Source organism: Terrapene carolina, unplaced genomic scaffold (genome assembly GCF_002925995.2).
Source record: "Terrapene carolina triunguis isolate 2854851 unplaced genomic scaffold, T_m_triunguis-2.0 Scaffold211, whole genome shotgun sequence".
NCBI lineage: Eukaryota > Metazoa > Chordata > Testudines > Emydidae > Terrapene > Terrapene triunguis.
The window spans coordinates 31,555,497-31,568,424 of NW_020664562.1; the positions used below are offsets into that span (position 1 = coordinate 31,555,497).

General features: G+C 39.7%; 1 protein-coding gene across 12 annotated transcripts in view; it reads right to left on the reverse strand.

The window, feature by feature from the left end:
• The window catches only part of LOC112109820 (nexilin), a 43,922-nt gene that overhangs the window by 25,174 nt on the left and 5,820 nt on the right, over window positions 1-12,928 (reverse strand). For 4 of the 12 annotated variants that reach the window (XM_024204486.2, XM_024204476.3, XM_024204485.3 and 1 more), the window contains exons 1-2: window positions 3,172-3,190; window positions 275-360 (exon numbers count right to left, since the gene is read on the reverse strand). In XM_024204486.2, the coding sequence (XP_024060254.1) occupies window positions 275-301 (27 nt within the window). In that variant the 5' untranslated portion in view covers window positions 302-360; window positions 3,172-3,190. Of the gene's footprint in view, window positions 1-274; window positions 361-3,023; window positions 3,123-3,171; window positions 3,199-12,928 lie in introns of those variants that run through there. The other 8 variants (XM_024204475.3, XM_024204478.2, XM_024204477.3 and 5 more) reach the window with 5 other exon arrangements.

The following is a 12,928-nucleotide window of genomic DNA, read 5'->3' on the forward strand; positions in this document are numbered from 1 at the left end:
TAATATTTAATGCATTCTAGTTTTTCTATAATAGCAAGAACACCTTTAACATATTCCAGCAAATATAATAACCTTACATTCCTTAATCAAACTGTTCTTTTCAAGGGCTTCTCTGTTGCCTTAAGATACAGGGTACATTCCCATTCTTTTCCTAGAACTTATGCTCTTACCCATTTGCTGCTTAGCAGTCAGAAATAAAGCATCAATCTTGTCTTTTGGCAACATCACTTGTAAGTTACTACAGAACTTTGATTATTTTAAACTTGATACATACCTCAGTCTTCTGTACAATGTCATTCATGGTTTGTTGTTCTGTGATCTGGCACCTGACCCGTTTGATATCTGGGTTTCTATTTTTACCTGTAAGAAATTGCTGCAGATTTATTACCAGCTTAGGAAGACTCACTCTTTAGTTGAAATTTTTACTATCTTTGTAGAAAAAAAGTTAGTCCACATTTAAGCTTGGTGCACCACAACTTAATTTGGTCCTCCTGCGTGAAGATATATGAACATGTACTGAGCATGCAATGGTACTGAAATGCAGTGGCTAAAATTCACTATTTGAACTTCATGTGTTACGGATTCACCTACATAAATTATCATGATTTTAGCTTATATGTGATAGCCCTAACAATTATTAATACAAATAAACTGTCAATTAATCACAGTTAATTGACACAATTAACTCAAAAAAATTAATCGTGATTGATCGCAGTTTTAATTGCAGTGTTAAACATTAGAATACCAATTGAAATTTATTAAATATTTTGGTTGTTTTTCTACATTTTCATATATATTGTATTCTGTGTTGTAATGGAAATCAAACAATTATTTTTTATTAAATATTTTCACTGTAAAAATTATAAACAAAATAAATAGTATTTTTCAATTTACCTCATACAAGTACTGTAGTGCAATCTTTGTCGTGAAAGTGTCTTACAAATGTAGAATTTTTTTTCTTACATAACTGCACTCAAAAACAATGTAAAACTTCAGAGCCTACAAGTCCACTTAGTCCTACTTCTTGTTCAGCCTATCATTAAGACAAACAAGTTTGTTTACACTTACAGGAGATAATTCTTCACTCTTCTTATTTACAATGTCACCAGAAAGTGAGAACAGGCATTTGCATGGCACGTTTGTAGCTGGCATTGCAAGGTATTTACGTGTCAGATATGCTAAACATTCGTATGCCCCATCATGCTTCGGCCACCATTCCAGAGGACATGCTTCCATGCTAATGATGCTTGTTAAAAAAATGCGTTATTAAATTTGTGATTGAACTCCTAGGGGGGAGAATTGTATGTCCCCTGCTCTGTTTTACCAGCATTCTGCCATATATTTCATGTTACAGCAGTCTCGGATGATGAATCAGCACATGTTCATTTTAAGAACACTTTCACTGCAGATTTGAATTAACACAAAGAAGGTACCATTGTGAGATTTCTAAAGATAGCTACAGCACTCAACCCAAGGTTTAAGAATCTGAAGTGCTGTCCAAAATCTGAGAGGTATGAGGTGTGGAGCATGCTCCCAGAAGTCTTAAAAGAGCAACACTCTGATGCGGAATTGTTATTGAGCAGAACCCATCATCAGCATGGACGCGTGTCCCCTGGAATGGCGGTTGAAGAATGAAGGGACATATGAATCTTTAGCGCATCTGGCATGTAAATATCTTGTGACGCAGGCTACAACAGTGCCATGAGAACGCCTGTTCTCACTTTCAGGTGACACTGTAAACAAGACGCGTGCAGCATTATCTCCTGCAAATGTAAACAAACTTGTTTGAGCGATTGGCTGAACAAGAAGTAGGACTGAGTGGACTTGCAGGCTCTAAAATTTTACATTGTTTTATTTTTGAATGCAGTTTTGTTTTTTACATAATTCTACATTTGTAAGTTCAACGTTCATGATAAAGAGATTGCACTACAGTACTTGTATTAGGTGAATTGAAAAATACTATTTTTTGTTTTTTCACCGTGCAAATATTTGTAATAAAAAATAAATACAAAGTGAGCATTGTACACTTTGTATTCTGTGTTGTAATTGAAATTAAATATTTTTGGATGTTTTCTACATTTTAAAATATATTAATAAATGGTATTCAATTATTGTTCAATCGTGCAGTTAATTTGTTTAATCACTTGACAACCCTAATAATTGTATTTATTATTATCACTAATGGGACAGAAGGATGGTTCAGTGGTTAGGGTGCTAGCCTGGGTCTCGAGAGACCCAGGTTTAATTCCCTGCTCTGGCATAGATTTCCTGTTTGACGCTGGGCAAGTCACTTCAGCCTAGATCTTTCAAAGGTACCTAGGTGGCAAACTACTACTGATTTCAATGGAAGTTGGGTGCTTAAGTAACTTTGAGGATCTGGGCCTCAGTCTGTTTGAGTCTCAGTTCCACATCTGTAAAAGGGGAACATTAGTACCTCCCTGTCTCCCGGGGCTGTTGTGAAGATAAAGACAGTGAGGTGCTCAGACAGTACAGTGATGAGGGTAGGACATAGTACTTAGGAAGACAGAGTGCTGTACCAGGTAACTGAGTGTGAGCTAAGACCTCTAACACACTTTAAAGATGACAGCATTTCATATTTTAAAACAAGCTATATTCATAAGTTACTCCATTCAAATTGTGAATTAGCTAAGTGAACAAAATGAAAAATAGATAATACATTACAAAATGTGCTTAACCTCCCTTATTCTGACAATTTAATTATCATTGGTTGCATACAGGTAAATAGTGTATATTATGAAAATAATGAGGTTTCTGAAGTGAAACACGCAGGGGCCAGGACCAAGACTTGCCAAGTTAACAACCTTCATCTGTAGAATTCGCTACCCCTGGAGATCAGTACAGTCCTTGACCTAGACACCTCCAGAACGGATAGCAGATCAGTTTTTCACACAATCTTTCCGCAATGACAATCAAACAGTCCGAATGGTTATTTCTGGAATAGTCAGTGAGGCTTAGGAACACACACAAATGAAAGGAGTACAGTGATGTTATGTGGAAGGTACCTAACTTCTATGGCAGGAGCATTGAAGAAGTATAGATAGTATTTGGAGGAAAGATTGTCTCCGTGTCCTTTCAATTACTGATTTCTCTTCAGATACAGCCAACTGTAGTAATGGTTTCAGGGACATGAACAAGTACTCATTAAGCTACCTTTATTCCGCAGAGCACACTGCACATCTGTTTGATAATGAAGAAAAGTACTTATCAATCAATCTGACATTGGATAAGTCAATGACCTAGATATAAAAGACTAGGTCCCCCCACCACGCTAACAAATTGTAGCATTTTTATATAGTGTGCACATAACTGTGACCTGTAATTGCTGACCACAGCAATTGTACTTGTCAACGTGAGAAAAAAAACACACAAAGAGACAGATTTGTTCCATTGTGGCTCTTCAGTGAGAGGTTTTTTTTTCCTTTGCAACAGACCATATATGAAGCTTTGGTGTTGAAATGCAAACTGACATCTGTGCACTCTTTACTAGTATGAAAAGCCACACTAGTTAACGTAAGCAGAGATAAAAACCTCAGGAGCAAGCAAAACAATCTAATGCTAAAGATAGTGTAAGTGCAATGCCAGTAAAAGGCATGACCAAAAATGGTGGTGTTCCCTAATCTAGAGGTCAAACCAAGTAGTTTATGAATGAGCTAACTGTGATTACATGTGGTAGAATAAAGGTTAAAAGTCAATAAGCCTTGCTCAGTTTTATTCAAACCCACATCAAGCATCTCAACTGGTGTTTTACCATTAAGTGCTCCTATCTATAATTGTGTTGTCACATTCTGTAAAACTACTGTGTGTGTGTGCCAACTGTGATTTGTTCATGCTTGGCTGTTTCTGAGGACTACCGTCCACACATATTCATTTTCTGAATCAGTGACCTCATCTATAGAGTTTTCAAATAATACTACCTTTCCAGCAAAAACTTAAAGATATCTCTAGGAATGCGTTAACACAGTTTTAAAACTTTGTATGTGGGACCAAATAGGCTGTTGAGGCTATAACCAGAAGTAAGGAATTCACAAGAAAAAACTTTATTTCCTGAAGCAGCATTAGGTCTTATGGGTAGCATCTGTGAAAATTAAGTTTATTTGATTAAAGCTACATAATACTCATCATTGCATAGTACAGTTTGATTTTTTCATTACACATTAGCTGTTTTCTTAAACCATGCTTTTCAATGTAATGACTTATAAAATAAGGCCTCAGTCCTGCAATGAATTCCACGTGAGCACAGGGGTCTGCCTATGCTTAGCTCATTGCTGGATTGGGGCCGAAGCCTCTCTTCATGAAACTGCTATAATTTGTTATATAATTTTTTTAAATGCTATTCTATATTTTAGCTTTTTAACTTAAAATCATTAATGGAAATAGTTTTATAAATGTAAATATTCCTCTGCAGTATTTGTAAGCAACAAAACACTGCAATGCTATTAAAAGCAAGCAGAATGTCAACCTGGCTAGTCTATTTTCATTGCCCGAAATGACTGAAATGCAAGAAGCAGAACAATTCCTACAACAATCTAGACTTCAATGTTTAAATTTTTTTTTAATAATGAAGATGGTGTTAGGAACACAGGCACTTGAATCTGTTTTTTAAAACAGGTGTTTTCAGCTGCCCAGTGTCCCTTCTCAGCTCTTGATGATGATGGATATAAATATATTTTACAGTGATCGATACTTTAAAATCTATGGAAATAAGACTTTTAGTTAACGAAGGTCTACTAAAGCAGGCTGTAAGCTCCCTACTCATCTCTTTACTCATGAATAAATTATTTTAATAATGAATGTGGATCTTTATGGCTTCCTAAAGTAATAACCACTAGTTTTCGATATGAAGCATTTAAAAAAGTTATCCTGGAACCTTAAATGCCTACGGATGCTACTATATCTTAGAGAGACTAATATGGAATTCTGATATGCTAACGGATGGTCTTGTAGACCACAGTAGTTACAACAGCAAGAAGCAACAGTGTGAGAGAGTAATTAGGCACTTGATTCTGCTGTGGTTTATAAAAAACAAAAAAAACTTTCCACCAACTTCAGTTCATTAGGAGTGTTGGATACATATCCTCTGACAGGATCAGGACCTCTAACGAACCCAAATGTAACCAATCTTAAACCAAGTATTTTTTAATCAGCCTTCCGAAATGAAAGTTGATACATTAATAATACCAAATACCCTACTCATGGACTGATAAAAGGCAGGCGCATGAGTTTGTTAGAGTTATTTGAACTGTTGAATAAAAACAAAAAAAGTACTCAAATCAGCTGCCTGTCTGTAAGTTGGTGATAGCATGTTCTAATTCTGTTGTGTCTAGAAATGCTCTAGATGCTTCTTGCAAACATTTTTGTGGTATCTGGATTGTCAGTTTACCCTTTGAGCATTTGTTTTAGGGTATATCTCATGCTGTTTTCTTAGTGTCCTCAAGTGGCAACCCTGTTGTGATAAGCATGGCCTGTTCTGTTTGGTTAAAGCCAAGATCCACCTGGGAAAGTCAGGAAAAGAAACATCACACCCCTGCCCCCCAACCTTGTTTCTGATTTGGCAGCCTTGGAACTAGCACATTCATGTGTTATGTTTAAAATATAAATAAATACAGCTAAATCAGTTTTACCACATGCATTTAACAGAAACGTAAAACAATCATTAAGAACATTCAAAAATTGACACAACTATTCAACTTTTGTTCTCCTTTGCCCTACAAAATCTTTGGAAATCAGATGGACCTTTCAGTGTACCCTGAATGTCACCAAAACTAGGCTCTGGAGGAAGAGGGTTCCAAAGATGACCTTGCACAGGGCACTACTTTTCTGTCAGCTGACATATGCCCAACCGCCTTAATACATGTAACTGGTTATATACTCTATATGTGACTTCCCCTTAAAATACTCTGGAAAATGCAGCTAGTACAGAATGCAACTGCTTACTATGTAGATTTCGGCATAGGTAGCACATTACATTTATGTACCACCCTCAGCTCCATTTAAGGTTTTTGAATATTTAAAAATGCTTTTAATTTTGGGCCTTGTAGATGTTCAAGACTATTTTGTGAGAGTCTAGGGAAGCTACCATTAGCTGAACACCTCAATTTTACATTGACAAAGCATGGCTGACTACAGTGAGGTCCATATTCAGAAAGAAAACATGTTGGAAAAACACTGTTGGCAACTACTACTACTTGACCATCCAGATGCAGTTCCAACAAGACTCCATGTTGTGAGCCTGAAAAATGGCAGGCATATTTCTGTAAGTGGGAACACTGATATGAGTACCTTTTAGGGTTGCCACCTTTCTAATTCCTGGTAATCGGACCCCGAGGCCTCACCCCCTAACCCGCCTCTGCTCCTCTTTCCCTGAGGCCCCACCCCCTTCACTCGCTGGATTGTCTCAGGGACCTGGTCTGTGAAGGGAGTGTAAAGTGCCCTTGAAGTAGTATGTGTCCTTAAAGTAGTAGTAGTAGTAGTAAACTGGGCACCTGACAACCCTAAATGGCACCCAGACATAGAAGTAAAAAACTGGACTGTCCAGGTAAAAACCAGATGGGTAGCAACTCTAGTGCCATTTCTTCCAGTTGCTTCCCCATTCTATAAGTATCACTTTACCCTTAATCTAAATTTCACACACAGCTAGATGGCTCTAATCCAATTACTGCAATTACTTTTTGATGCTGGGTAAATCATTATACTCCACCATCTATGTCAGAAGATATGAAGATATAGAGCAGTACATCTGTTGCATGCTAAATACATTTCAGCCCACAGTTGCACTCCTAATAACATCCTATATACCTTGAACAGAAACAGTGACAAAACTGAATACTGTTTGATGCCTGAGAGAGCATTTGTCTGATACTACCTTCTAGGATCTTTCAGAAAGGAAGGAACAGAGCTACTTCTTCACCCTTTCCAAGTGGGGCAGATCAAAGCCAGGGCCAGTGCAAGGAAGTTTCGCGCCCTAGGCGAAACTTCCACCTTGCGCCCCCCGCCCCCAAGCCCTGCGGCAGCCCTCCCCCCACCCACGGCAGATCTCCCCCCCCCCCCTCGGGCGCCCCGCCCCCCCCCCCCGCAGCAGCTCCCACCCCCCGGGAGCCGTGCGGCAGCTCCCCACCCCAGCTCACCTCTGCTCCGCCTCCTCCCCGAGCACGCCTCCCCAGCTCTAATTCTCCTCCCCTGCCAGGCTTGCGGTGCCAAACAGCTGATTGGCACCGCAAGCCTGGGAGGCGGGAGAAGTGAAGCGGTCGCTGCGCTGGGAGAGGGAGTCTGAGCCGCACGTGTTAGGCAGCCCAGCCCAGGAACACTGTAAAAAAAAAATTGGGGGCACCGCTTTTTGGCGCCCCCAAATCTTGGCGCCCTAGGCAACCACCTAGTTTGCTTTCATGGTAGCACTGGCCCTGATCAAAGCGCACTATGGAACTTTTCATGCACAGCAACAGACTCCACGCAGACACTCCATGTGTGGTAGTCTAATCCAGGGGCAGGCAACCTATGGCATACGTACCAAAGGCAGCACGCGAGCTGATTTTCAGTGGCACTCACACTGCCTGGGTCCTGGCCACCGGTCTGGGGGGCTCTGCATTTTAATTTAATTTTAAATGAAGCTTCTTAAACATTTTTAAAACCTTATTTACTTTACATACAACAATAGTTTAGTTATATATTATAGACTTATAGAAAGAGACCTTCTAAAAATGTTAAAATGTATTACTGGCACGCGAAACCTTAAATTAGAGTGAATAAATGAAGACTCTGCACATCACTTCTGAAAGGTTGCCGACCCCGGTCTAATCTGAGGTAGATTTACACCCCAACTTGCTGCATGCTAACTGTTTATATAAACTAGCCCTTCATATGTTTTTGCTTGGACCTACACATAAGTAAGTTACCCCTCATGAGCAACAATATTAGATGAAGGATCCTTCAGATTGGCCTTATCACTAGGAAAGAATCAACCAGTATAGTCTCTGTATGCTATGCTGCTTCTAAATAAGAGGGCATTTTGCTATGAGTGCCTTCACTAATTCCCTTGGCTAGGGGGAACTATTACTGCTTCTAAAAGTCTCACAGTTATATATCCCAGTTTTGGAAGGAAGCGTGTCCCAGTGAAAGCAAGTCCTTGTAACAGAAGCAAGACTTACTCTCTGGGAAGGCAGAGGCCTACTGTACATAGGCATTGTGTATTTTTACCCCATCAATGGGTGCTGTGTCTTCATTGTATACTTGGTCGTGCATAACAATCATATCTCAGCTTTTCAGGGAAAGTTTGCTTCCTTGATATCACAATATTGTTCCAACTTTTCTGTACATATTTTTGGTTATTGGAGCCCTTCCACAGGGTTTCCCTTCTGTAGCATTTCCATAGTTGGAATGACAAACCTGAAGATGATGGAGAAATGAATTTGTTACCTGATTTTGCTTCTTGGACTAGTCAGTCTTCTTGTCATTTCATCACCTCTCTAACTGATATATATCTAAAGTTACATTTCAGTTCAGCTGGGTAAAGGTACATCTCAGGAAATATTAGTCTAATGTTTTAATACTGTTAATCAAAGTTCTTAGACTATGTTTAGTCTTTATAAACAGTCTAGGTAGGGGTTTTCCCAGGAGGGGAAGCCAAACCTCCATCCTGTGATTGACAGGTCTGGTCTGGACCCTGGAGCTGCAGAGCAGAGGAAACCCCATTATAAGAATGGCTTGTCTGCATATAATGGAGAAGATTATTACTCAATAGGCTAAAAATGAAATCTTAACTATAGTGCTTGATGAATATCACAAAAACAGTAACAGATGTAAAACTAGGAAACAGGTTAGGCAATGTTATTGGTTTAGCTGCTATGGGAAAATATTTGAATCTGTGCAGGATTGTTTAAAAACCACAATTTACTTACCTTACTGGTTCTAAGATGAGGGGCGGAGGGGAAAAGACCGACTATATGATATGTCTTTACCAGCTATAATTGGGTCACTTCTCTCTCTCTCTCTCTCTCTCTCTCACACACACACACACACACACATAACTGCTATTCAGACAAAATTAAAATAAATACAGAAAGATGTTACAAGACAGCAAAAATGTGATTCTTCCTTGTCAACTCTTAAGTTGAAAAGTCTGTTTAAACTTAATGTATCCCCACTTATGTAAGAGTTACATCACCCTTTAACTGAACAAAAGCTGTTGCATAGCCTTCATCAAATAAAGTTATTCTAGATTTTGTTTTAAAATATGTTGTCTATCATTAACAGAAGACCTAAGGCAGATTAAAACTGTCCTTATTTCCTATTTTGAAGCAATTTACTACTAGTTTGAAACTGTGAAAACGTATGTTTAGCAATAGATTAATGAACATTCTCATATAGATGATACAGATGGAGAAGACCTACTTGGGGACTTAGTGCACCTCTACTCTACCCCTAAATAAATTGCTATTTTCAGCAGATACAGGAAACAGAAAGCTAGGTTGAAAACAATGTATCTAGTTCCTCAATAACTCCCCTTTCTAATAGGCTCACCTACTGTCTTACTGGCAACTGTATAAACAAGTATTTTCACAGCATAGTCTTATGTTTACCATCTGTCTCCTTTTGATGACCCACCCACAGAGAAGATGGTTTCCTACTTATAAAACAATCTGTTGAGACTTGGAAATTTACTACTTGTGGTCAAGGCTCTTAGGGACAAGAAAGCACAGCTGTCCTAGTTAAGATATTTAATAAAAACTGAGTTTAATAAAGCTGAGAAGAGGACAAAGGAAAGGAGCATTCCCCCTGCTCATTGTTCATCACTTGAGCCCTACTTATACCCTGACTATAACTTTCTAAAACCACATCTTTTAAAATATAGCAAGATAAGGCCTAGTTTGAAACTACCACTAGCCTCTGCACAAAGCAGATAGTGAAAGCATCATACTTCAGCTGGTGTAAACTGCTATTGCTCCATTGACACTGGATACCAGCCTAGGATCTTGCCCCTAGAATCTTATTCTGCATTCATTCACTACAAAACCAACTCATATTTTTGCGTATTTTACATAAGAGAAACTATTTCCCCCCAAAATTACATGAAATTGATGTGCGTGTCTAGAATATCAACCAGTAATTAAACAAGGGGCTCCCACTGACCAGAGATGATATTCATTCTTCTTTTCCCAAACTTTTAAACTTTAAAAATCCAGTTTTATAAAGTGAAGGTGCTCACATTACAGCTCAAAGTTAGATGCATGACTATGTTACAGCTAAAGTATCATAGCGGAATAATCTTAGCAGACATTATTATGGTAAATCAGATTACTGTAAATGCTTTGCTTATACTGATAGACATTTCAAATAAGCACCATTATCATAGTATCTCAGTGGTATGTCCAAACTTAGGATAACCTTTTTTTCTGTATGATAGAGAGTGGCCTTCTTGTTCCCACCAGGTTTAAGAGAGTGGGGAACAATCTTAAGGTCTATGTTCCAGGAAAAATGTATGGGGAAAGGGGAGAATCTGCTCTGTTACTGGGAGAAGGCCTACTTCGGGTAACCTTACACTGGGCCTTATGTAGCAAGACTCTGACTCATCCCAATTTCTGGTGGTAGCAAATTTCCTTGAGTGAGAAAGCAACGTGCTCAGCCCTAAACTACAACATCCCACATTATTACAGATGCTGCAGCAGACTAGAGAAGCAGATGTGATGGAGACAGTTTGACGAAGGCTGATAGAATGTTTTAAAAATAAAGACTAGGACCTTGAAATGCAGAATCATATAGGGCAAGGATCCAGGGTAGAGTGTGGAGAACTGTTGTGATTTGCTTTCAGTAGTTTGCCCTTCCTGGAAAGTAGGACGCTACGGGTATGTCTACACTACAGGATTAATCCGAATTTAGATAATTCGAATTTGGGAAACAGGTTGTATAAATTCGATTGTGCGCGGCCACACTAAGCACCTTAATTCGGTTTTAAACCACATTAATTCGGTGGTGTGCGGCCACACTACCCCATTAACTTAAACACAGTAATTCGGTGGTGTGCGTCCACACTAACCCTAATTCGAATTAACAAAATCGATTTAGGCTCTACTCCGTTCGTCGAGGTGGAGTACAGAAATCGATTTAAAGGGCCCTTTAATTCGAATTAACTGGCTCTGTAGTGTGGACGGGTGAAGGGTTAATTCGGATTAAGGCAGCTAAATCCGAATTAAAGTCCTAGTGTAGACCAGGCCTGCTTGTTGAACTAGATACAGTTTCCGTATAGACCCCAAGGTCATGTCCAGTTAGAACACACCACAGTAATCCAGGGTGGAAGTGATAGATAGATCTCTGTAGTTACGCCTGCATTTGAAAGGAGAGGATGAAGTCTCCTGGCTCAGTAAAGATAAAAGGCATTTCTGGCTGCTGCTTCTGTTGGATAGTCCGGGAGTAGAGTTGACGCCAACAGGACTGAGAGACTGCATAACACCTTGAGGTCACAGCTCCTACTACTTCCTTGAAATGCTTTCCTCTGCTGCTCATCATCACGTCAGTCTTCCTAGACTGAGTCTGACACATCTTTTTTTCCCCATCTAGGGGCTTGGCTACACTTGCGAGTTACAGTGCAATAAAGGAGCCCCGGGAGCACTAGCTCACAACCCGTCCACACTGGCAAGGCGCGTGGAGCGCTCTGACTCCGCGGCTACAGCGTTGCTGGTACTCCACCTCGGCGAGTGGAATAACGTTTGCTGCGCCCCCGCTGGAGCGCCGCAGTGCCAGTGTGAACGAGGTGTTGTGTTACTGCACTCTGATCGGCCTCCGGAAACGTCCCATAATCCCCTTAAGTCAAGTGGCCACTCTTGTCTTTGTTTTGAATCGCAGCAGGAATGCAGATATGCCCTTTGAAAGCTCCATTTCTGACAGCCAGCTGCTTATCTGCCCCGAGACAAAGCAACCATTAGTGTGGAATGCTGTGAGTGAGAGAGAGAAGCGGGGGGGGAGGGAGAGTCTGCTGCTGTCTGAACTTACAAGACAGCCTGCTGACACACTCTCAGCCCCCCCAAAACCCATTCTCTCTCCCCCCACATACACACAACACAATCCCTGTCATACTCCATCCCACCCACCCCCCATTTGAAAAGCACGTTGCAGTCACTTGCGTGGGGGGATAGCTGCCCATAATGCACTGCTCCCAATGCCACTGCAAGTGCCGCAAATGTGGCCACGCCAGTGAGCTTGAAGCTGTCAGTGTGGACAGACTGCAGCGCTTTCCTACTGCACTCTATGAAGGCTGGTTTAACTCAAAGCGCTCTACATCTGCAAGTGTAGCCATGCCCTAGGTTCCAATTTACTTCAAACACTGGAACAGCTGGGAAATGGCATTCTCTCCTGTTCAGCAAGATATCCTTAGAGATGAGTTTAAGCACAGTAGGCTATAGTGGCTTCTTCCATTGAGGAAAATGGCTATCTTAAACTTTATGGGGCCAATACATATTTCCATCTACTTGAACATTTCCAGGATATAAATTATCAATTACTCATTGTCAAATCTTCAAAATACTTCTACCTTTTATCAACAGTATTTCTTACAAATATATATTTATTCAATTAGCAAAAGAGATCTCCCTTACCATTAAAAGAAATGTCAGAACAAATGACATCTGCAAAATACATTCTCAAACATAAAATTCAATTACAACAAAAAAATGACATTTGGACAATGATCATTTGAGAAAGCAATGTAAAATGTACTCATAAAATATGTTCCATTTTCAGATTACTTTTAATAAAGCCAAGCAGACAAAACTATAATTAAATTTATTTTATCTGAAAATATATCTAACATCAGAGATTGCACCATTTGGAAGCAACTTATAGAGACATTTTGGATGAGAACAGAGGGGAAGGAGGAATTTATTTTGTCATCCTTATTGAACTCAGACTACTGAGAGACAGA